The following is a 24,358-nucleotide window of genomic DNA, read 5'->3' as shown; positions in this document are numbered from 1 at the left end:
TTACAAACACGTGCATGTAAATGGAAAGTGTGTGGAAATGGAAAGAGTGCATGATTTACACCAAAAGGCAAGACGGAGCAAGACGAAGACTGAAAATTAAGTTTTATCTGTTACAAAATTTAAGTGCACATCTTCTTATTCATGTTCACTCTGCAGTTTATTACCAAGGGCGGATCCAGAACACAATTTTTTTGGGGGGCCCCCCAAAAATTTGGTCCCCCGAAAAGTGGGTCCAAAAATTACGGCGTGGGGTTCGGTGCCCGCTTAAGGGGCCCCGAAATATTGTTGGATTCTAGATGCTCTTCGGTGCGATCTGAGGCAATTTCGGACCACTTTAACCAATTTTTTTTTGGAGGAAAAGTTGGTGGTATACTCAGTACCTGCCTTTATTGCGGTGTCACTTAAAAAAAGAGGGTTTTTTTTTTTGGGGGGGGGCGGCATGGCCCCCGTTACCCTCCCCTTGATTCTCCCTTGTTGATGACCCCAATCGGTTTTAGAAAGTCGCTTTGGAGAAACAACTGCTCCTACCCTCCAAAAAGCTCTTATTTTATGCCAGCTATAGTTAATCGGAAAAACGCCTTCATGTTAAATAATGTCTCGACAGAGATGCTATATTTCCACTCGACTGCAAGGCCGTTATGGGATACATCCATGTAGGGAACGGTGTGGCATCTCAACGTGTTCCAGGAAGTATTGGTTGTTTCCCTTTTGAACGCTTTGAAATAAAGTACATTTAGAAAGTGAACACAAAAGAAATATGATGCAGGACGAAGTGCTTTCTTGTTGGAAGCACATATTTCACAAGAAATCAGTTATTGGAAAATATAAAGCACACAAACCTTATATGCATGGTTCTTTTTTGCTTTTATTGTATTAATTGACACCATCATTGGGTTCATGTCATTTTTGTTTATATGAAATATTACAAATTTATTGCTAGCTGCTGTTTGAACTTAATGGCATTAGTGAATACATGATAGAATACACAAAGCAAGATGACTTTCTTACATAGAACAAAACTACTCGGAGAACCGCGTACTATAATGTTAGGTATAAAATGATACCAAATATCGTCTTCACGACCAATCCAAAGATCCCAATAATGTTAAAAAAGAACAAAAATAAACAATACATATACCTTTATATGTAAACACACTATTATGTCTATAGGTATTTTGAAACTGAATATTATTTTTTACAATACAATATAAAACCACAGAAATATTCTTAAAACTTAAATTTGGTAAATTTGTATCTCTTGATATTTAAAAAGCGCAAGAATTATGTACAATAAGCCTCAACTTTATATTTATAATGCACTCTTTTTAAACACTAACTTCTTGATTACCGAACCCAATGACTGCTTCACTGAGCCAGTCCGTCGTCGCTCCGTCTCCTTTTAAAATGCCCGTCGCGCATCCTCACCTGAAAAACCCCTGCTGTGTTAAATCTTAAAAATACAACAAAATCAAACCATCTAGGTGTAACAAAATAAATAAATTTGAACGCGTTGATAACATCAAGACACTAAAGACATCCAGTAGTGATTTGCACATGCAGCCAATCTCGTTCATTGTCCCTAATTCAGGCCTTGAATGAATTGTGGTTTGTCAAACGCATCTGGCCTCACACAGAAGCAAATCGGGCGGCCACACCAAGAACGGGCTGTAGGAGGCACATTGCGATTACAGTAATCATGTATCTACAATGTACATGTACTTGACTTTCTGCCAAGGAAAACGGATCATGGGCAGCAACAAGTAAAGACGGCCAACAGGTACGGAATCCACGAGTAAGACAGACCATGATTGGCCCACAACACAGACCCACATATCAACAAGGCTTATACGTATTGATAATTAAGAATAATGTACTATTATGTAAATATTTATTACAATTATGTCACAGCTTCCTCATCCAAATTATTCCATGCATGGAAATATATCAGTCCTCCACTTTTGTTAGTGCTTCAGAAGCTTTAAATATTCAGTCACTCGAAAAGACCAATCTCAAAGATTTTGAAAAAAAAATAATTTAGTATATACAGAACTTTTTGGTCACATGTACTCATACTTACAAGAACCAGCCGTCAGAATGTATGAAGACTGTTTCCGCTGTTTCCAGCTTCGTATATCAGTTAATACTGACATGCTTATTTGATTAGTGATGGAAGTGTTATTCCATAGCAACCACCATTCATTTATATCACGTGGACAACATGGTATCACGTCGTGAACCGTTTTAATGCATGTAGGTCAGACCCAACGTTCACTGTAACTGTCATTTTCAAATTCCAGTTTCAATATTTCCAAAAAATTCCCCACGGATATCAATGGCTTGCTACTTGATGCGCACGTACCTAATGTCGGTGCCTAATGCACGTACCTAATGTCGGTGCCGATTTTTAAAAATTGAATAAGGTTCACCATGATATTTTTGGGAAAGTTGTAGGATAGCTATCGTTTTTTTTTTCATGAAAAGCATAAATACCAGTTGCGTGGGAAATCTGCAACTTGAAAACCCGGAGCTTTGACTTGAATACTTAATATTTGGTATTGTTATACACGTCTGGTGGTTTATCGGCCGCTAATGCTTCCGCCTTTCCTTCCGTCTGTTATCGTTCAATGAGGGCGCCCTTGTTGATAGTGAAGGGAAAAATGTTGCTAATAAACCACTCGATCCATCTAAAACGAATACAAAAATATACGACAACAATTAATTGAAAGAACATGCATTAAATACTACTGATAAAAAATATTCACAATATGCAACAAAACCAATATATGTATTCAACGGGAACACTAACAATGAAGTTCTGATGAGGGATTTTGAAATCTGATCTCCGTTCTACTGTCTTTTACAAGCCTTACCTACACACACTGGACAGCATTCACCTTTGATTTCCATTGTTTCTTCGCAGGATAATTTGGGACAATTCTTCTTTTTGCATTTCGTTGAGCCGTTCTGTAGGAAAAACAAATGAAAATCGTTACTCGTCCAATTTCTTTTAAGTAGCGCATTATTATTTTTTTTCGCCTCTGAAGAAGTCCTTGCCATGGATGAAATATTAGGCCACTCTTTTTTTTTTGAATTATTTTCTCAGTACAAATGAATAATAAAAACCGTCTTTAGGATCCACAATATCATCTTATTAACGGTTGATCTAAAATTTACTTTTGGATTCTTGTATCGAAAGCAAGTTTCATTACTGAAAACAAGTCATGCCGTTTGGGACTCCTAACTCTAAATGAAAAAAAATTGAAATTTAGAATAAGTAAATATAACTAAGTCATGTGGATTTTCTCAACTTAATTTTGGTATTATAATTATTTTCAAAATATACAAAGCATTAATTGACTCACTCGTGAAAAATGTTACCATTTTATTTGAAATAAGAGCTAAGCAATGAAAATTCCACATTTAAGAATGGTTTGATCATATAAATTGTTGTGGTTATTTTTGACAGTTATTTGAATAGAAGTAGGAGTTTAGCGCTGTTTTATTTATAGGACACTATTTCAGAAGTGCTCACTTTGCATCTGCATTTGACGCAGTACGAGGTTCCAAAGGGCGGTATTTGTGGATGCCATTCTTCATCATTCCTGTAGAAATCTCCATGAAATGAACACCCTGTGGCCAAAAAAATAGCGGCAATGCAATAAAACAAAACAAAACAAAGCAGGAAGCAACATAAAATTGTGCATTCAATAATCCGTTGCAAAAGTACAGGCTGGATGTTAAGTGCAGTAAAATGTGCAGGGTTAAGTTGATGACAATCTTAGCACAACAAAAATATAAGCAGACCAGGGTCAGAACACTGTATGATTCATTGCATATATTTTCAGCCATAGTGCACATGTGTCATTGTAAAGATTTAAAACTTACGATGCTTTATTGGAATTGAAATAATATAGATATTTTTAATTATTTCATTGATTTTTGGTTTACACAACTTGGTTGCTTGCCATAAAAGATCCTATGATTGCTGACATACGAAACTTTTATTCAAGAATCGCACGTAGACATGCACAACCATTTTACAGTTTTACAAAAATTAACAAGCAAGAAAGTAATTTTCACATTTGTTTGCAAATAAAACATAAGCAGTTTAGCCAGGTGCATGACAATGAGGGATGAAACATGTAAAAGACTGACCTCTCTCGACCTCATCAGCCTGTATGACGTCACTCTCTACTGGTTCTGGGGTCGTAGATGGGTCTTCTGTTTACAAAAAAACCCAATGATTTACTTTATATTCATTGAATTATTGCCAAACACGAAGGGGTAAATACACCATCCAGCTTTGTTCACTTTCAGGGTTTATTACTCCAAATCATTACTGTATCTGGAATCATGAGAGTTTATACTGTAGGCCCAATGTTCATTTCTTTTTGTACACCAACATACTCATTTATGCATAATGAAATATGTTCTTTTGGTGTTGTCAGTTTACAATGAAGTTGATGGAAGATCAATACTTACCGGGACAGGTTTGACAGCAGTCGGTGGGGTTAATCCTGACAGGTCTTTTGCATTCTAACTTAGGGCACTGTACCCGCTGACAATCATACTGACCTGCTGACTGAAAACAAAAATACAATTGTCAAAGTACTCTGGAAGAACATTTCATCAACATCAAGAATACATGTACAAAATGGTAATACGATTTCACAAAACGATTCACAACATACGACATGCTTAAGCCATGGATTTACCCAACGAAACTGTTATCACGATCCGTTTTACTGCAGCATTTTAAACATGATAGTTTAATATATTGATAAACAGTTTAGACCATTATGACAAAACTTTCACTGTGGCTATTTCGTACGACTACAATGGGGTCACCGACACTAAACTTCGCTGAATGAATTTTTGTCCGCTATTTTCACAGTAGACTGTGTTCGGTGGAACTTGTGGGCAACAATCCTTGAAATTTCAGTAACGATAAACAAGCATTTTTTTTATCTTCAAAACAAAAGCCACGAATTTCAGTATCATTCTTGGTAAGTAAGTGAAATCAAATAGGTACCCGGCTTAAGTGAAACAAGTGGCACTGATACTTACTCGACAGGTACAAATAGCACATTGGATGTAGCCAAAAGGTGGTACAAATGGATGCCACTGTGAACCCACACTATGATGTTTCTTGTCTCCTTCAAAGAAACAACTCTCCGTTTCGTGGTTGGTTTCCTCTGCGGATGAGGAATCAAGTCATTTAAACAGGTGTTAATTATACCCTCCACCATGTATAGCATGCTCAATGCATGCGTTAATACGTTGAGCCCCCGTCCCCAAGAAAGAAAGAAACCTCTTCGGTGGAAAGATAAAGGAAGTCAGCAAAAACACTTAAAACTCTAACCCAGCCAAAAAAATCCAAAAAGTTCACAACCAATCACTGATTAAAATTATGGGACGTCATTTTTCCAATGTGGTCTATAAAACCTAGCTATGACCCGTTTGACTATTAAACATAAACCAATAATGTGTACAGTGTGTTACCTATGGGGCATATAGGACAGCATTCTCCGGGTACCTTCACGGGATTGGTGCATTCAAGCTGCGGGCATACCACAGGGTCGCAAATCACCACGCTTCTCTGTTAAATAATATATCATGAATATCAGGACTGTGGATTGATACTTAAGTTAAACATAGTTGAACGTGTATCTGTATGATTGTGACCAAAAAAATTTGTTTATCGAAATAGTGGTTCCAAATTGATTTTTTGCTTAAGCCACGCTCAGATCGACCTTGCAGTCGGCTATCAAGCGGCGCCTGAGCTACGACCGTCTGGAACATATCAGTCGCCAATTTGTTTGCGACCTGAGTGTAACTGCGGTGATATTAAGACGATCTGCATCAGTTGGCGCTAAACAAAACTTACAGTCGCAAGAGTAGATAATGTTTAACTCCTGCGCAGCGGCATAACCAGTTCCCAACAGGCGGGAATCAATCGCAGTCCACCTGTGTGAAGTTACGACGTCGTGTGCGCATCCAGATCGTCTTATTTCATTGTGTAGCCAATCAGCGTGCGGCAAAAATGGTCGAATGAATAGACGTGGCCGTGGAAGATCGTTTGATTGTTATCAACACGCGTATCGCCATTTTGAAGACGTCACGCGATTACGTCTTTGTCGAGGAATCGTCATCGCGTCGTGGGTATCGCTGATAGTTGCGATTATTTTGCGTCGGGATGCCGCTTCAGTTCCACGAGAATTACACGATTTCTCAGTTTCGTGACCTGAGCATTATTACTTTTCTGCTTGATGCCGACGGTTCTGTCGTGGCACAAGCAAATTGCAGGTCGATCTGAGGCCGCACTTATAACTTGTCCCTCTACACTGTTGGAACTCTTCGCACCTGTTTCCAATCAAAGTCGAAGATGTTCAACCTAAAAGTCAAAGCACAGCTAAAGCCATGGCAAAAAGTTGAGTCATCTATACATAACAAAAAAACAAATCATAACAAAAAATACCAAAAAGGACGAGTTCGTGCAACTTTGAATGAAACTTTGCTTTCCCTCGGGATTTGATTTTGAACTTAATGAACAACCTTTTGGAAGAACTGGCATTAAAACAATGATCACGGAAAAGGCCACTTTACCAAATCGCATCTCAATGGAAACAATTCCGTTTGATACGTTTTTAATGGGTTAATTGATTACTACACAATTATTATGTGTAAGTGTATAAGGCATCCCAAATTGTGAAGTATAGTCCTATGCCAATATCAAAGAAAACCTACCTTGCATATGCAAGTGGTGCACACAGGATCGTAATCAGGAGACCAACTCGAGCCTGGTATCCGGTAACGTGACTCAAAGAAACAAGAGTCGGGAAGTGATTCTACACTTCCACCGTGTGAGGCATCGTCTATGAGGGTAGGACCACTGGAATGCTCAGACCCCGAAGACGATGCGCTATAGCATGTATTGGGTAGTATCACCTGTAGTATATAGAATGGTAAAATAATACATATATAGATATTACATGCCTCTGAAAGTTTGCCTTGTACAGTGAACTGATAACATTTGATAACATTATGCAATGTATATAACGCTAATGACAAGGAATTGGGAGAAATATATAAAGAGATATGAGTCCGGCTTACCAATCCACGAATCTCTCCATCTCGATGATTCTTGGAGCTGACTTGAATGAATGCGTTGCCATTATTCATGGATTCCAGGAGGGAAGGTGGCACGTTGTACAATATTCCACTTGCCTACGATAAATCATAGACACAACACAGTTTTGCCTTAAATAGGGGATTAACATTTTACAAATATAATATAAAATGCTCAAAAAACGTTTATGTACTTTGGTTGGCAGCAGACATAACATCGTTTATTAATTCTCCACATGTGGATTATACCGCTCAATTATATATTTTAAGATAATATAAAGTAAATAATTTCATCCGTTTTACAACACGTCCCGAAAGTCTTCAATTTTAAGACAATTTATAGGAAAAACAAGGTGGGCCTATTTTATATGTTTCTTTGGCCTTGGGTGCAAAGTACTGCCAATTGTTTTCAAATTTGCCAGTTGAATTTACCAGATTTTTGTGGACCTCATTTAAGACGTGTGTCACAACGACGTTGTCTTCTTGGATTTCACCGATCTCAGCAAACACATGATCAACGCTGTCATCTGGCGCTCGAGATTCCTCATCATCCAATCCTACAACAGATACTTGGTAATGCAAAGCACACGCCGAGTCAAGTACCATAAAGGCATGTCCTCCTGCACCAGTAAGCTGAGGTGGAGATATAATGCTTCCAGACATTTGTACTGGCATCCCTGTAGAACAAAATCAACATGACCAAGTAACGAATAGGCATACAAAATGTTTTCTCAATACATTTTCTTTTCAACACTGCCCAAGGCCGGTGCTTTATAGTGAACCATGCTTTCATTTTCAACAACATGCATACATTTACGGACGGGGTATTTTCTTCTTCGGGCTACTTTTCTTTACGTATATAAATGTTCTATCATGTTAATTCGTTGCAACATGTTACAAAAGCTTTTTAATACGACGCGAAAATGTAACAGGGATCACGCACAACAAAAATAATGAATTGCACCAGTCGCAGATCGCATAATGAAAGATAAGTCTACTTATGAATTCATTAAATGCAAAAGCGCACATGGACAACAGTTTAGTGTAATACACCTCACGGCCTAAAACTTAAGTTCTAAAGAAGACTTATCAGAAATAAATTGACAATGTCAAATGAATCCCCACAGTGCATGTTTGCTGGACTCTTTCACAAACATCTCTGGCAAAGGTGTCAACCTGACAAACACTTACATGTAATACACTTGGGCCAACCCTTTTCCCAATTTTATTAACTTGTTCCGTGTATTTGGTGCACAAAGTAGAGATTGTTACCTTTGTAGTTTGAGAGGCTTGCGGTATAGGGTAAGATGGTGACTATTCCTCGTAGCTCTGAAGTCTGGTAGGCCTCTGTTGCCACATTGATGTACAATCCACCATGTAACAATTGATGGATCTCCCTGGCCTTGGCCTTGCTATAACGCCCAACAGCCTGCATACACAAGAGCGAGTTGCTACTTTTGTTAGAATAATCACATTCATTCAAAAGAAAACGTGGGTCGGCATAGCGCATTTAGTACAAACATTGAAACGGTGGTGATTATGTTAAACTACACAGTCCTATATTAAAATGTTTAAAGATAGCTCAGATTCACAATGTGACTTCTTTTTAATTATCTAAAATAGGGCCAAGACCAACATAATACCAATAACCTATGCAATGTTTGCCTTTATTTTCTTGAATAAATTGGTTTCATTTAAAATGTGAAAACTGGGCTTTCGTGAGTCATGCCATTGTTTTGTATCTTTGATGAGTTCATTAGTTTTCTGGGAATAGGTTCACTCTTTCAGAACGTTGCAAGTTATAGTATAGGCCTACTACATCTTATGTTACGATAGAAAAGACGTTTTTTTTAGCAATAAAATAGTAAATAGTACAATAATTGCATTGGCCTTTTATGCACGTCATTGCTCCCACAGACTTGGAATGTTACAAGAGATGATTGCTTAAGGGAAGAGGAAAGTTGAGCCTGCACTATCACGATGAATCACAATCGAAAGGCACTGTTCAGTATCTCCACATGACTAAGCATTATACCCTCACCTTGCCATTTCTGTAGTCTTTCAGTATGTCTGCCACAATCCTCCTCTTGCGCCTGTTTTTGGGCTTACCCTCTATCGTTAAACCAACTACGTTTGTCCTCAAGCCCGTAATCAGAATCTGCGAGCAAATACATAGACAGCGACTTTGATTGTTACTTTCATCCCATGTTTTTCCTCAGAAAGTAGAAACACAAGAGGAAAGATTAACACATGGAAATTCGAAGGAGTATTTTACCTGATAGTTAATTTTTCCTTTGTCATCAACACTGAGGATGGCCGAGCCACTAGCTCCTGTGGCTTTGGGTCTATCCAGAGCTTGGCTACCAGATAAAACGGCATGCATTGCTAAAACAAAATTAACAAAATTAGCACATCAATCCACAATACCAGTCTGTACAACTAAGCTTATTACAAAGCATGTGTATAAAATCGAAAAGGTAACACGACTGAAAGCGACTTACTGTTGCAAGTTTGCATTGGTGTGACAGGTCCAGCCAATTCTCCCTCCTGTCCTTCTATCGTGATGCTAACGGATAGGAGACCTCTTGCCAAATTCTTCTGCATTTTCGATGTAAACTGATCCCAAACATCAGCTAAATCTAAATCCTACAATCAGATTTAAATGTATATTAAAACGTGATAACAAGTGAAATGCACAACTACTTTGCCAAAGGTTGATAAAGATGAAATAAAAATTACACAAAAAGTGATATTACGTCTGAGAAGACGGTCTTCTGCGATTCTGCAACAACATCTCTGCCCTTCTTTAGTTGCAATATGAATGTCGTCTCCTGAGTGCGCTCGGTGTTCTCTGTTATTCCATCAATGAATGCAGCAAAATTGAGTCGATCCCCGCTACCAGATACAGCAATCATTATGATGCCCCCTGACCCAAGACGATCAGTGTTCTTACGATTTCGCCCACTTCCTTTGTCTTTCCGCGTCAAAAGAACGCTGAAGCTTTCTATCAAGAAAAACAGTGGACGTACATGTACGTTTTAAATATGGTCGTGTTTTATTGGAAATATTCAGATTTATTTGAAACGCCTTTAAAATATCTTTGATTAAAGTAAACGATTTTTGTATACATAGGAATTAATATTACAAAAGAACAGCAAAATAAAGGGTGTGTTATTGGGTTGATAAATATGACGGAAGTTTCTACTTACCGTCAGTCAATGCACGATGAGGCATGATGCGACCACGCACTTCACCTTCTTCGTGAGACCTAGTTGATAATGTCACAAACATCAGCTTACTCTGAAGATCCTGAACATGTGTGGCAGGTACATGTTGCCATTGACCACACACCTTTAGAGAATATATAAGTGGAAAGTGACGACTGACGTTGTTTGAGACATGCACAGACAACAAGAACGTACGTGTTTATTACAAGATGAACTAATTATCCCTCGTCAACGGGATTTCACTCATCATTCAGGCAAAATATAACATGCAGGATGACTTTCTTTTGTCAATTCGAAAATCGTGTTAACATGAAAACTTGTTTTGCAAACCGAAGACAATAACCCGATATGATAAAGCTTACCATGTCAGGGGCATCCACAAGGTCGATGTAATGAACAGTTGAATTCAAGGCATCAGTAAACGTTATTCTAACTGGGCGATCCATTCTGTAAAGAAGTAACCAAGACCTGATTGTTATCGATGCATAGGCCTATAATTATTGCGCCTGTTGATTTACTCCTGGTTGGGTATTCAGGACGTATCATGGTATGTCCTATGATGTATTATTTATGAGTAGCTCTCTGAATTCTTTATTCAAAATAGTAATTACACAAGTGTTAGAGCATACATTATAGCTGCACACGTCATACGTCAGAAGATGAAGAGCATAATGACAACGTGCATGCTTATCACTGTTTTAGGCCAAATAAAAAAAAAAACCATGTTAAGCGTCCCCGCCTGCTTCCTTTTTGGAGGTCGCCTCCTTTTTTTAACCAAAAAATGATAAATTTTTAAATAGTGACATCATTTTGGCCTCTTTTCTGTTGCACTTAGCCCATATAAAGCTGGTAGGCTATGTCATTTCCTGAGTCCAATGGTGGCCATTAAAAAACCTGGCGGCCATCTTGAAAAATAGGCCGGTCGGGCGGCCATTTTGGAGGAAAACAAAATGGCCGCTCCCGTTTCCTTTTTTCAAAAAGGCAGGACGCTAAACATGTTTTTTTTTTATTTAGCCTAAAGCTCATAGTAAGCCACATACCTTCTGTATTGTATAGAATAATACAATGTGCCATCAAGTAATGAAAACGAAGCACGAGCGACAGCATTGGTTCTGACATCAATCAAGGTGCCGGTCAGCATAGACACATAAACTACAGAAAGCAAAACAAACGGTTTGATTAAAACCTCCGTGCTGTCAAACTGTTTAGTTGTATCAGTATTTGTGACAATAATGAAAACAAAGAACTACAATGGAACAACCACCCCCTCAAAAAAACCCCAAAACAATGAGAACACAAAAACCTAACATCCTAGAATGCCGTAATATTCAATAAAACAGCATTCCTAAAGTTTTATTAGGAGTTCAAAAAATGTTTTTGATGTCTATGCATTGATATGAATATTTATCAGATTAAAACTATTGGATCGGACAAAGAGAGAGAAACTAACCTTCTCCTCTGGAGTTGGCATCAGGGAGATCATCAGAGATGTCTGTTGGTCGATCTTTACTCAACTTAGTTCCTCCAGTTTCACTGCCCGAACCACCTATCAACAAAACATATTGTCAACCATCCGCTATACAAATCCGAAATGCTATCTTAAAGTACTGAGACGGAGTATGCCTTTCCTCGGAACCCGACAGTGAAGGGAAAACACAGTCTATAAAGTAATCACTTGTTCTTCATCTCAATGATGATCGACTTCCGTTCCTGTAAAATGTGATACAGCGCTTATTGAGTTTACTTCGCTGGTATATCGTAAACAGTCTCGACAGGCACCGTATAACCATGGAGCTTTTGCTCCATGGTATAACACTCCAGGCCACCTGTAATGTATAGCATGGTAACATCGCGGGTTATCTTTCAAGACTTCATCTATCTACAAGTTCATAATAACGACCTAGCATTCTTCGTCTGACTATGACACATTATGGCTACACCGATGTCAATTTAGCCTCATGGTTAAGTGCAACACTGTCCCACACGGTATTCCATCATTGTAACGATATGAAACTGTAGTTTCAATCATTTTATGGATTGTTTCAAGCTTGACATTGGGCAGCTAGATTCCTTGCATATCTTAAATATCAGCCTATTTTTCTATGTCACATTCTCGGCCTCACGCAAGGAACTGACATTATGTGGTATGTACATCACTTTTTAAAGATGTATACAGTGAAAACGTGCCACTTAATTAATTTTTCTTTTTAAACAATGGCAGTTTATATTGCCATATTTTGGAAGTTACGTTAGTTTTCGCCATTCTACAATTGCGTTGACCGAGGATAAGAACTAGCAATGACGAACACACACACACACACACACACACGCTCTCTGCGTCTGGCATACCAGTCGCTGCACGTGCCTATTTAAGACTCGCAGGGAAGCCCTGTAAATGATGCACACAACGAGTCAGTAACCTATACGGCCTAAAGTTCAATTCTAAAAGCATAACACTAATATAGCCAAGCATGGAGTCAAAATGTTACCCGATAAATGACGCGCAATGATTGGTATAGCACACGCGGCGCTATCCCTCCAAACAACGTATATAGACTTCCCGTGGTCGGGTTAAAGTAACATAAGGTGACAATAAAAACATGAATACAACGTCAGAGAGACAAGATTTTACAGTGTCATGTTCGAATGAGCCCACCAACACTCAATCGATTCTAACAATAAAGTAATCAAGAATAAGCTGCTTAGTATTCGTGTGCGACATAATTTATGTCGACTATGCTGGTCTGTCTTGATACACAAATAATAAATTATTGCTTAAGAGCATTTAGGTTTTCCATGAAATTTTCGACTCCTAAGAACCTAATGGGACTTGAAGTAAACGAGTACAAATGCAAAATGAAAATACACAGAATAGAAAGCCCCTTTCAAAGCCAATGACTTGCTGATTTCCGCCACGGTGCCGATATCTGACTGTAGGCTACGGGTGCTTAGATTTGCAGACCTCACGGTATGCAGTTTATATCGGTCCTGTTATAGTATTGTTCGTTCAAATGCTGCTGAATTTCCTTGCTCAAATTGCTCCTTTGTATACGGTACGGGTAACGTTCAGTGTCAAATCGAGAACGCAAAGAAAGTCTGCATACAAATCGTCAGCTTTACTTGATAACAAAAATGTGCAGTCCTGCAGACAAGGCCGGCCGATTCAGCATACCTACACGATTCTCTTGCATGCTTACTCAGTACATTAGTCATGAATTGTTTAAAGGCATGATTTACTCATCGTAAGCAAATAAATGAAGGGGAAAAATCAAAAGTCCCAAATATACTGCATGTATAAATAAAAATAAATAACACCCCCACCCCCACCATGTTGACAACTTTTCATCACTTTCATTACGAAAAGCGAAAACAATTCTATGGCCTACATAATTATAACTAAATTATTATGGGTATAGGAAAAAGATAAGCGGGGAGACATAGATTTTGTTGACTTACTGCTTTGAGGGCATGCCTTGCAACATTCTCCATCAGAAAGTACAGGCTCCACACCTGGCGGACACTCAGGTTCCCTACAATCTTTCTTGATGTCTCGACAGCTAACTCTCCCTGTTTTCATTCCATCTTTAGCAATCTAAACAGTGGATATAGCGAACTTTCGTTAACAAAACATTTTGGTTAAAATGCATGCTTAGGCCCTATATAAGTTATAAGGCACACGATGAAAAAGACAATTTTATTATAAGTTGTTAGAAAATAAGTAACATTATTTTTATATCGTACAGACATTTTGGGCTCTCATCCAAATTGAAAACACAGCCTTTCTTCGACATGAAGCAGCCGCTTTCTCTAGTGTAAACTTGTCAAGCTACCATTTTCCTCCAGACCTTGGAGGTATAGCTATAGCTCCTTTGGGATCATTGGCAAGGCTTATCAACGGGCATGTGTGGGCATCTCGGGGTAAGGTCGGCATGACAGATGGGATTTACAGACACACCCACAGGGACAGGCAAGACAAATACACGAGCTGAACATTGGATTTCTTGGTTTGTGTTAAAATATGTAAAACAAATTGTTCGTACAAAAAGCTTGAACCAGTCAGTAAAATATTAACTGGCATAAAGCCTGCTTCGAAAGGGCAGATCTTGCTAGAAAAGGACATACATTTTTAAAATTTATATCCACAAAAAGCCTAGTGTTGAAAACCTGGAAACAATAACAAAAGCTCAAAATTCCCGTTCAGATTGTGCAAACTGTTGCATTCAGGATTCTATTTATAACAAATAAGGGAATGTGTTCCGAAGGTATTATAACACTCTGTTTAAAACCGGTGTGAGTCTGGATGGGTAATTATCACTCGTCCAGACTCACACCGGTTTATTTATTCCCATTCATAAATATCTTTTTGGTCAAAAAAAACAAATCTTTTCGGTCCAAAAATCAAAACAAGTCAAAAACTAGACGTTGTTAACCATTTTGTTCAACAATTTTACTTCATGTTTTAAGAAACACCCCTCTGACTATATATAATATAGAATGCGTTCGCGTCGCGCATTCCACCTCCATGGTCGCGCGTACTGCGCGATGTCGCGCAAAACGCAGCTGGGCTGGTGTAATGAGAATTTCGGACCGATTCTGATTCACTTGTAGTACATTGCGCATGCATACGTGAGGAATGTGAACGTTCAACCAATGAAACGTTAAAAGGCACCGGATTTCATGGGAGTCCAAATTTCATGTGACACTGGAAAAGTGTTTAAGCACAGACCAGCCTCGACTCCAGGGGCGCGTGCACGTTCCTCACACTAACCCCTGGCTGTGATGATGACGTAAATGACGCTGATTGGCTATTCACAGCGTACTGCGCGCGCATTTCGAAGATTGCACGCCAGGCGCGCCCATAATGCGCTCGCGTGCTTTGCACGTAACGTCACCGGCACGAGGTTGCATTCGAAACTACACGCGCATACTGTGATTTCGCAGCATCCCAAACTATGGGCAAATTCACTCCTCGGTATAGAGATTTTACACACACCGAAACTATTCCATTAAAAAAATTCTATGAAGTTATTTTTTGATTGTAAAAAAAATCCCTTGTGTACTTAAAATGATTTAGGTAGATTAAAAACCAATAAGGCGCACAACCTTTTTCAATCGGATTGTGAGTAAAACAGCCTTTTTTAGCTAAAAAATTATGCTTGGTATGTAAATGTATGTAGTGTCCAAGCTCAGCGCGTATCTGCATTGAACGCGCGTCGAGCGGATACGCGCAATGTCAACCAGTGTTTTGCCCATACTTTTTCGAATCACGGTTTTACGCGCACGACTGGCGGTACGTCTATGCGCACGTTTATAATTATGTCTGTGTAAGGTATAGGTATAGTCCATCATTTGTAATTTGTGCATTTTGTTCGTTTGAAGCAACAAAAGTGCTCAAAATCTAAAGAAGGGTGCTGAACAACTAACCTGTTGAAGTTTCAGCTCAGCTTCAGCTGTATATTTCGAGAAAAACAACATTCTAGGATCTCGATTTCAAATCAAAAGGAATGCGTAAACTGTCTTAGGTATTTATGAATGTACATTGAAACTGCACATTGCCCCACGAAAAAAACTCTCCATGTCATCTTCCACACGATTGACTTTGCCCTTTTGAAATGAACAGCTGCAGCTGACTACAGATTATGCATAATATGTGATGATGGAAACTACACGTGAAGCTCACTACAACAAGGCTGGTAGTGCAAGGCGTGGACTGGTCTTTTGAAGACTTTGTGCGTGATTTATGCAGGAAAGAAATAGATCGGCCATTAAAAAATATGCATAGGCTAATCCCCACGATGATCAAAATAATACGAGCATATATACATCGACTCGCTTAAGATCAATGGCTATGAACACGATTATTTTTGCAGACACTTAAAGAGAAAACTATTAAGAAGTGGACAATAAATGTTATCAGTTATCTGTTTTGTACAAGTAACTTTGACCCAATTGAAGCTCGCTGCCATGAGAGGAGAACTCATCCAACTATGATCGGACTAAAGCACCAGGCATTTCCATCCAAATCAAATCGAATGTCAGCTGAGTCACGATAGCAAACCATCTAGATTCTCTTGTAATTTATATTCGGTTAACAAAGACATTTACTAAAACGGGTTTCGAACCTGCGACCACTACATTAGATGCATGTGTGTATATTAAAGGAACATGTTCGGTCAGTTCAACTGAATGCATGTTAACGTACTTTTGTCCTATTTTGTTAGTTGTGATGCAGTCAGCATACTAACTGGGCGCAGGTGAGAGGCAGTGACAGATACGTGTTCAATATCTCGGTCATGGGCTTGTCAGAATAAGACTCTCACTACACGAACACTGGGTCACCATAGCCAATGAAAGCCCCCACCTAAGTCACTGCCTCTAGGCATGCAAGGTGCAAAAAAAATCCCTATGATTATAATTGACAATCTCAAATGGTCAATTTCTCTGCTGATTTGCCCCAATTTATGTCTGGACCTCGACTATTTTAAACAGGTGTTCGACAACATAGCAAGCCATGAATAAGGATGTGGAAGTTCCATTAAGGCATGAAACCAATGAGCCAAACTATTGTTTTTTTTTCTCTTTATTCATTTCAAACCTATTGATTCTTTTTTTCATTAGGCGTCGACCCGGCGAAACACAGGACTGATGAATCGGCTTTGAAAAAAAGACAACATATCCCTAGTCTGATGGCCCATGAACCCTTCTCACGATACATTATGACTAGTAAAGCCAGCTGACGTGCCGATCAGCAGCCTGGTACATACACAATGGGGGTTCATATCAACTACAACTAGCTCACAAAGAACACGCGTCCTGGATGGAATGTCTTGCACGGTCCTTACATGCATTATACTCTTATCATGTTGTTTATTGTGTTAATATTTCGGGATTAATGTCTTCATAACCATTTCAATAATGCAACATTGATCATCGTAAATAGTAGGTCCTTTTATATCCTGATTAAAACATCTAATATTCCGTCTAATATAAAACGTCTTCTCATATTTGTTACACCTTTGAAATCTGCCTCTTAAATTTACTTGTGCAAGATTTGTTTCTATAATGGGATATATCAGAAAATTCAATTCAATGGATAGCAAGGCATTCCAATAGCAACTTAGCAAGACATTAAACTTTTACAATTATCTGCATGTGCACGTTCTGCAGCCAATCTGATACGTCTTAAAGAAAGATCGACAAATATGAAACAGCAATACAAAACCCGTGTAATGTTTAGTGGAAGGTCAAAGTAAAGCAGATGGCAAATTCCTTTTGAGGGCTTACATCCTCGATGTTAATCATTATTTTTATTGCCTAATAACTAAGTCGTCACAAGTCTAAAATGGCACTTCGTTCACAAATTGGCGGTGTACATCCAATGAGCAAAAAGCTAGTTTACTCTAGATTTAGCAGATCTGAAGTAAACAAAGTTATCTTTGTCAAAAGCATAACTGAGAAAATATATATCAACATGATTAATAACATAATCGCGACAAACAAAACTACACATGATGACAATGTAGGTCAAAAGATCAGACGAGCATTGTGCAAATACTGAGGAAAAGAATAGATGTCAACATTTTTGCCGATCAGGGGAAACAAGCTACCGGCAATCTCTGGGGAAAAAAATCGACAAGTGAAACAAATAGATGTTCCGAGCCGAATCTTGACAATTATTCATTATACTTCATAGACATTGCACTATTTGTAAGCATTCAAAGGGCAGAAGGCTACGAGGCAACCTAAATTCTTCATCGCGGATGCAATTTAAAATTGTTGCACGCGATTGACAAGGTTACAGGCATCAGATTGCGTTCACACAGCGGGAGTACACAAGTGACCAGGGTATTTTGACAGCCCACGATTAAAAAAATCCGCCTTGTGCAAGTTGTAGCAGGATTGTTCCGTATCCACCAGTTGAACGAGTCCTCTCTAAAGTTTACCACGATATTATGGCATTTGGTATGTGGATGCCAAGGTGCTACAAAGAATTGTTGATAACTCAATTCTGTCTTTTTTTCATGCCGACTCAAAATAATGATAGGCAATTTCGCCAGACATATTAACCACGATTTTATGATTTAAAGCTTTAGTTAACAGTACACTTAGCAGAGCTCAGTTCACAACGACATAACTCACTGAGCATGCTGAGCTCATGGGATAACTTGGTCGAATTCCGATGCACTGCTGAGTAAAAAACCAGTCGTTAAACTGTCATAGCCTCAACCATAATTCGTGGACAATACCAAGAGTCAACAATCCTAACTTTACACGTGTGACTAATCAACTTCCACAACTAAAGACTTATAGATACATGTTCATTGTAAAACCTGACAAATAATAAATGGTCAAAACTGTTTTCAAATAACGAGGGCAAAAAAACCAAAAAAACCCAAAAACCAGACCAAAAAATTGATGAAGAATATACTTGATTCTCATCACCAAATAAAATGAGTGGCCAACTGCTCGATTTTAACATTTCTGCCGACCAACAAAATCAGTAATGTAGAGACCGGGACCAGTTTACTCGCACGGCAGATCTGTGAGAGAGGCAAGCCTTTTTCAGAGGGTTGTCGCAGACTCCCAACACCGAAAAAACAAACCATATTTACAACTTAGTCAGAAAGGAAAAAAAAAACGTTGAAGAGCAAAACAGTGTTTACAGCTCCATGCACACAACTATTGAGAATTTGATTAGTGGTTTTTAAACCATTGATGGAATAAAGCATTGTTTGTATTCTTACCGGAACACACTGACAGTCCATGCAGGCCATTTCACCAAATCCAAGATCAGGATGCCAATGTGCGTCTAGATCGTAGAAGACATCATCAAACATACAACCTGTTGATAGAAACATAGCACCAGGTTAACAACCATGATCATTATATAGTGATCATATAATACATGTGTGATTTGCACGTAAGGTTAAACATAATATAAACAAGTCATGCAGGTTTATCACCTGTCAGCTGCAATTCATGTACGTCATTGTTTCTAAAATGAGATGTTCCTTTAGTTCTTTAGAAAAGATGACATATTCAACTCCCACCGAAGTGGAACACTTGTACTCCCCAGGGCAAACAGTTAGAGTCAGCACTTCCTGTATAAGACGTTTGCGCATGTTGGAGAGTTCTTGGCTCATGACAGGCCAATGATTAAGGAAACACCGCAGAGGAAGCCGCGTAATTCAAACCAGTACATGCATGCTCAGCCCTCCCAACTGACAATTCCCAGTCAGCACAAACATTAATCATGTCTCAGCAATTTCACTGATCAAGATGAGCGAAAACAACACAATTTGATAAAAATAAAACATTCATCCTTTTTATTTATAGAAAATAAGGGGTGGTTAAAAAGGACAACTTGGTATCCCGTGCTACTTCGAGTTTCATCCCAGATTTTTTTTTTTTTTGGGGGGGGGGGTATTGTTATTTGTCTATAATACAAAGAGGTATTCACTTTTGAATGAGAAAGATTTGCCAAAGTGGCGACGAAATAAATGCTTTACGCTCCTTATACTATTTGCGCCCGACATTTTGTGCGTTTTATTTGAGCGCAACAGCGACGTCTAATTCAAGCCTTTTTTCCCCAAAACGAAAAAAAAAAACATCGTTGTTTAAGTAAACGATAAACCATACAAACTGAACAGTACTTTGTTAACAGAATGAATGGAATTTGCTGACGAGGAAGGGGCCCAGATCTAGTCATAGTTTTGGGGTCATCGGACAATTTATAAAAAATATATCACAATTAAAGCCCCAAACGTTGCCACGATTCAAGCCCTCATCTGACCGGCTGACAGGCTTGGAATTATGACGTCGCCCGAGGTATATGGGCACAATTTACTCCGATTATATTATTCAAGAACTGACGTGATTTCATTGGAGACTCGTATATAGATTGGAACGGATCAAATCCGCTTTTTAAGACTCACCCTAGGGCTCGTAGCAGGGGAACTTAGAAAGACGCAATGGTTCCGATATATCCAGAAATAGCACTTGATCAGCAAAGATTGTAAAAGCGTGCGCACGTCATGCCACATAATTGCTTTAAATGCATAACTGGATTGCACTGCTGCAAATAGGTCTTGCCATCGTTCTGGGCATTATTTGCCTTTCTAGATTGTTTTCTTATGTCAGATCTGTGATTTTATGGCTAAACTCAGGGATGTCCGTACCTAAAGACAATAACATGCAGGACAGAATCATGACATTCCTTCAAACTCATTCCTTGATATTTTGAAATATTTTCTTTATGAATCCAATGGGTTGATTTTTGTCAGTTAAATACAATATCACACGCATAACCTGACGCCAAGCAATACTTTCACTTGATATGCATACTGTGCCATTGTTGCATATTGTTAAGTAACTAGGTTATAGTTAAATTCTAAGAGACTTATTAAAATAAATACGGTAGTGAAATACCGATGATTTATGTTCTATTTAACAGTGTGTTTGATGATTAGCCACGGAATCCAGGAGCAATCTAACACAAGTCAAGTTCAATCACCTATGAACAGCTGTCCAATGGCATTCACGATGACCTTGTAACACACCGCGTTGCTCAGCAGCCCACTTTTTGAACGGACATGCCTTATAATGCACACCACTTTAATGAGAATTGAAAACGATAAAAATAGTTGGGCTCACAACATGCACCCCTTGCAAAAATTGCGAACTTTCCATTCGCAACATGGTTTGACGGTCAAAGAGTGCAGAATCTGATTATAACCTATATTCGAGTCGTTCTCGAAGGTCATTATACCAAAAAAAAAGCTTTAACATGAGTATTAAAATGATTAGGCATTGACAAATAGATCAGTTACAATGTGAGTCTGAAACCTTTGACTTGTAATGGTATGCGTACTATGTAGTTATCTCGGGTTGGGAGAGTCAGCTTATTGACGAAGCTGCACAGAGTCCAATCCGTTTCTTTACCTGTTTAAATGCTTACAAAATAACCCATGTGTACTAGATTTAAACACTGTATCAAACACAGTTCATCACTATTAAAATTATATTAACCTCTGCCCGATTTAGAACATCACGCAGTGTTTTCTTCTAAATGCTAGATAGCTACAAGGCCTACGTGCACATTTTACGACTTTTGAAACATCGCATCTTATCAGGAAAACAAAGACCAGACTGAATTTGCGAACGTTCTTCGTATTTCTACTTGTGAAACAAAATGATGAAATATGAAGACGGATTAAAATCCTGACCCTTTGGCAAACAATAAACACACGCAGGTGAACAGAAGCAAGGCAGGTAATTGGTATAACATTTATCAAGTAAGTATTCACGTATCATTTCATAGAAAGTGTATAGGTTGACAGACAGCGTGACGGGGTGGTTGCGCGCAATTAATCATGAAAACAAAACAAAATGTCCAAGCATAGTAAACTCTAGCACCCATGTGGCAAGAGGGTCAACTACAATCATAAACAACGTTTATGTGAATTGCATGGCAAAAGTATACAACGTTTCATAAAGTAAGGAGTAGGCATCTGACAGAGGTTTCAATATCCCCGGTCCCTACACGGAAGAACTGGTTTAAATGCTGGGAATTCTCATAAAACACAAGCTGAACGGCAAGAGCCACAACATTATTACACACTAAGTGGAAGTGCTTTACTGGCAAAATAATGCAACTTTCTGTCCATTTTGGTTTTCTTGTACCAATTTATATGAATACATTTACTTTGCTGTATTCTTGCTGAATGTGCCAACTACCTCATACAGTTATGTCAGTTTTTCTGGTTCGTTTTCTACATGTTGACGTACCTGGTATACCCCTTGAGTGAGGGGTGTCTGGTTCGGCTCTGATGGGTATCTGAGGTTGTCCTTTTCGCTCAGCTTGGGTTAGTCGAATCAGTGATGCTAGTAAACACGGTATCATCAAGCACATAAGCAGCCGTACTGGGTTAGTTCTCAGCATCATCCTCCGATGACATGCAAGAGTCGTGTCTGATGACATGCTGACAAGTGTTATATCTCCACGCCGAACGTGTGTCTCTGCCAGCGAAGTAAGATGAAGAGATTCAAGGCGTCAAAACGCAGGTATGATACGGAGGAGGCTGCACTCAAGCCTCGCTGTCGTGTACAAGTTGATGTTGTTAGTGTCTAGAGTCACTCCTTTTTAATCGCTGGCTCGTACCGCGCAGCGCAAAGAAGCATGCACGCAATGACAAAAAGACTCGAGAGGGCGTTGCAAACAATTTCAAAAATATTGAGGTCTCTGACGTTACGGTTACGCAATGCACATGAAGAGTAGATAGTAATAGACGGTTTCTGTCATGTAACTTGTAAGGCAAGATTATCTACTTTGCCACGCGTTCAACATTTGCCAATACGAGGAAAGTTTACAGCTCATGCACTTTAGTATGCGGTAGGTGAACTACTCAATATCTGTCGAGCCTCGGGGAGTCAAGCCTGTAGAAACACACTTTTGTACAAGTACCTTTGGGTCTGACTATTTGTGATCGAAATATTATCTTTGTCGGATCCACACTAGTCTTAAATACTCGCGACGCTCCAGAAAAGAGAGACAAAGTCGAGCCGGGTAGCAAAGAGTAGGTCTCTGCTTGACAACGACAGATTTAAGAATGAACCCAGGCCAGACACGCAGCGTTTTATGGTGCACAAAGTAATGGTGTCACTCGGTAGTACAGTCACGTTGAATGGCCCTGGAACGAGCACAAACTGCTTGAAACATAACAAGCTCCATTGGTCATAAATTATGTTAAACAAGCTGTCTGTGCGTGCACTGGATAGCCGTGACTTAGGCTGAGGAAGATGGCAGTTTAGGTTGTCTGACAAATAATTGTACAGAGTGCTGACTGTAATGATAATCGGTATGCGATTAAGCTCGAGCCTTATAGAATCGGGTTTTCACCTTTGAATAGTCCTAATCTTTATAAGTGTCAGCCTGACCATTAAAGTGATTGTCCCAACTGCTTTGTTCACCGTCTCCTTTATCTTGGTAAATTCAAAACCTTTTTGTCATCACGCTCTTAGCTGCAAACTTCTGTCATCCTGTCAGACGATCAGATAGCCACGACAAAAAGGAGCTTGCAAGCAGCATTGATAATGCAACTATCAAGCTGTCTATAATAGAAATCACAGAGTGAATATACTACTGCCACGTATAGAAGACAGTCGCCTATAGCCTACTACCAAATCACATTCTCTTGAAGGAAAATCAAATTGAAACTGATTAACACGATGCTCTATGAAACGTAATTTCTAGACGGTTTAGGCGGCAATTTGCAGAAGTTTATTTCGGCGTTAAGACGTTGTTCACTATTGAGTATAAACTTTACAGAAAGGACCACCCCCCAAAAAAAACCCGCAAAAAAGAAATGCTTTTCAACTAAGTTAGTTGAGAAATATTTAAGTCATATGTATCGTAGGGATTTTGACAACTATAACACTAGAGCTGAATAATAATGTTACATCCAGTCGTAATGCTCCTTTCCAAAAAACAGTTTGTTGTTGATAAAAAAGAGAGCAATATGCATTTGTTTCAAAAAGTACCTGGATACGAGTCCCACCCTATTTCATAACCACAAACCATAATTTTACAATAGGCACAACGGGGAGCCAGCAAAATATGCCAGGGCATCGTTGCCAGAGGCGTAAGTATAATCTGGGGGGGGGGGGGGACACCTTTTTCAAGGCGGGGGGGGGGGGCACTCAAGGCAACTAATATTTGTATATATATTTTTCAACTCAAGATTTTAATGGGTGGGTGGGGGAGCACCTCGGAGGGCACGGACATCCGCTGGGGGCACGTGCCCCCCCCCCCCTGTAGTTACGCCACTACTTGAAACATGACGTTTGACAACTTCATTCACAGACCAAGTGAGCATTTGTTTTTGGATAGTAGGCCTATACAGCAAATATGTGTTTTCATGTCCATTTAAATCTGTCCAAATCTGTACAGTTTCAGAACGATGTAGACGTTCAGTCTCATTTGCTACCGGTATCCATTGTTGATG

At 39.0% G+C, this 24,358-nt stretch overlaps 1 protein-coding gene across 1 annotated transcript; it reads right to left on the bottom strand.

Moving 5' to 3' along the window:
* Positions 1-840: 840 nt before the first annotated feature.
* Positions 841-23,120, bottom strand: LOC119731780 (chordin-like). Its single transcript, XM_038205047.1, has 22 exons — positions 22,143-23,120; positions 19,100-19,197; positions 13,812-13,947; positions 11,806-11,901; positions 11,396-11,507; positions 10,718-10,802; positions 10,338-10,479; positions 9,885-10,132; positions 9,630-9,774; positions 9,404-9,513; positions 9,170-9,286; positions 8,401-8,557; positions 7,561-7,805; positions 7,114-7,227; positions 6,748-6,948; positions 5,503-5,599; positions 5,068-5,195; positions 4,483-4,582; positions 4,156-4,221; positions 3,533-3,630; positions 2,871-2,964; positions 841-2,684 (listed from the first exon to the last, which is right to left on the bottom strand). The coding sequence occupies exons 1-22, from the start codon at positions 22,333-22,335 to the stop codon at positions 2,587-2,589; spliced, it is 2,880 nt and encodes a 959-aa protein (XP_038060975.1). The 5' UTR covers positions 22,336-23,120; the 3' UTR covers positions 841-2,586.
* Between the last annotated feature and the right edge of the window lie 1,238 nt (positions 23,121-24,358).

The sequence above is a fragment of the Patiria miniata genome, unplaced genomic scaffold, assembly GCF_015706575.1.
Source record: "Patiria miniata isolate m_02_andy unplaced genomic scaffold, ASM1570657v1 HiC_scaffold_24, whole genome shotgun sequence".
NCBI classification, from domain to species: Eukaryota; Metazoa; Echinodermata; class Asteroidea; order Valvatida; family Asterinidae; genus Patiria; species Patiria miniata.
Note: the sequence above shows the minus strand (reverse complement) of the source record. Positions and strands in the feature narration are given on the sequence as shown.

Bases quoted from the DNA above. Each gene is read 5' to 3' on its own strand.
- LOC119731780 (XM_038205047.1), bottom strand. From the start codon at position 22,335: ATGTCATCAGACACGACTCTTGCATGTCATCGGAGGATGATGCTGAGA. The intron at 10,803-11,395 runs GTATGTGGCTTA...ACTTCTTTACAG, and splicing joins TATTCTATACAATACAGAAG to AATGGATCGCCCAGTTAGAA. The intron at 2,685-2,870 runs GTAAGGCTTGTA...TATTCGTTTTAG, and splicing joins ATGCTGTCCAGTGTGTGTAG to ATGGATCGAGTGGTTTATTA.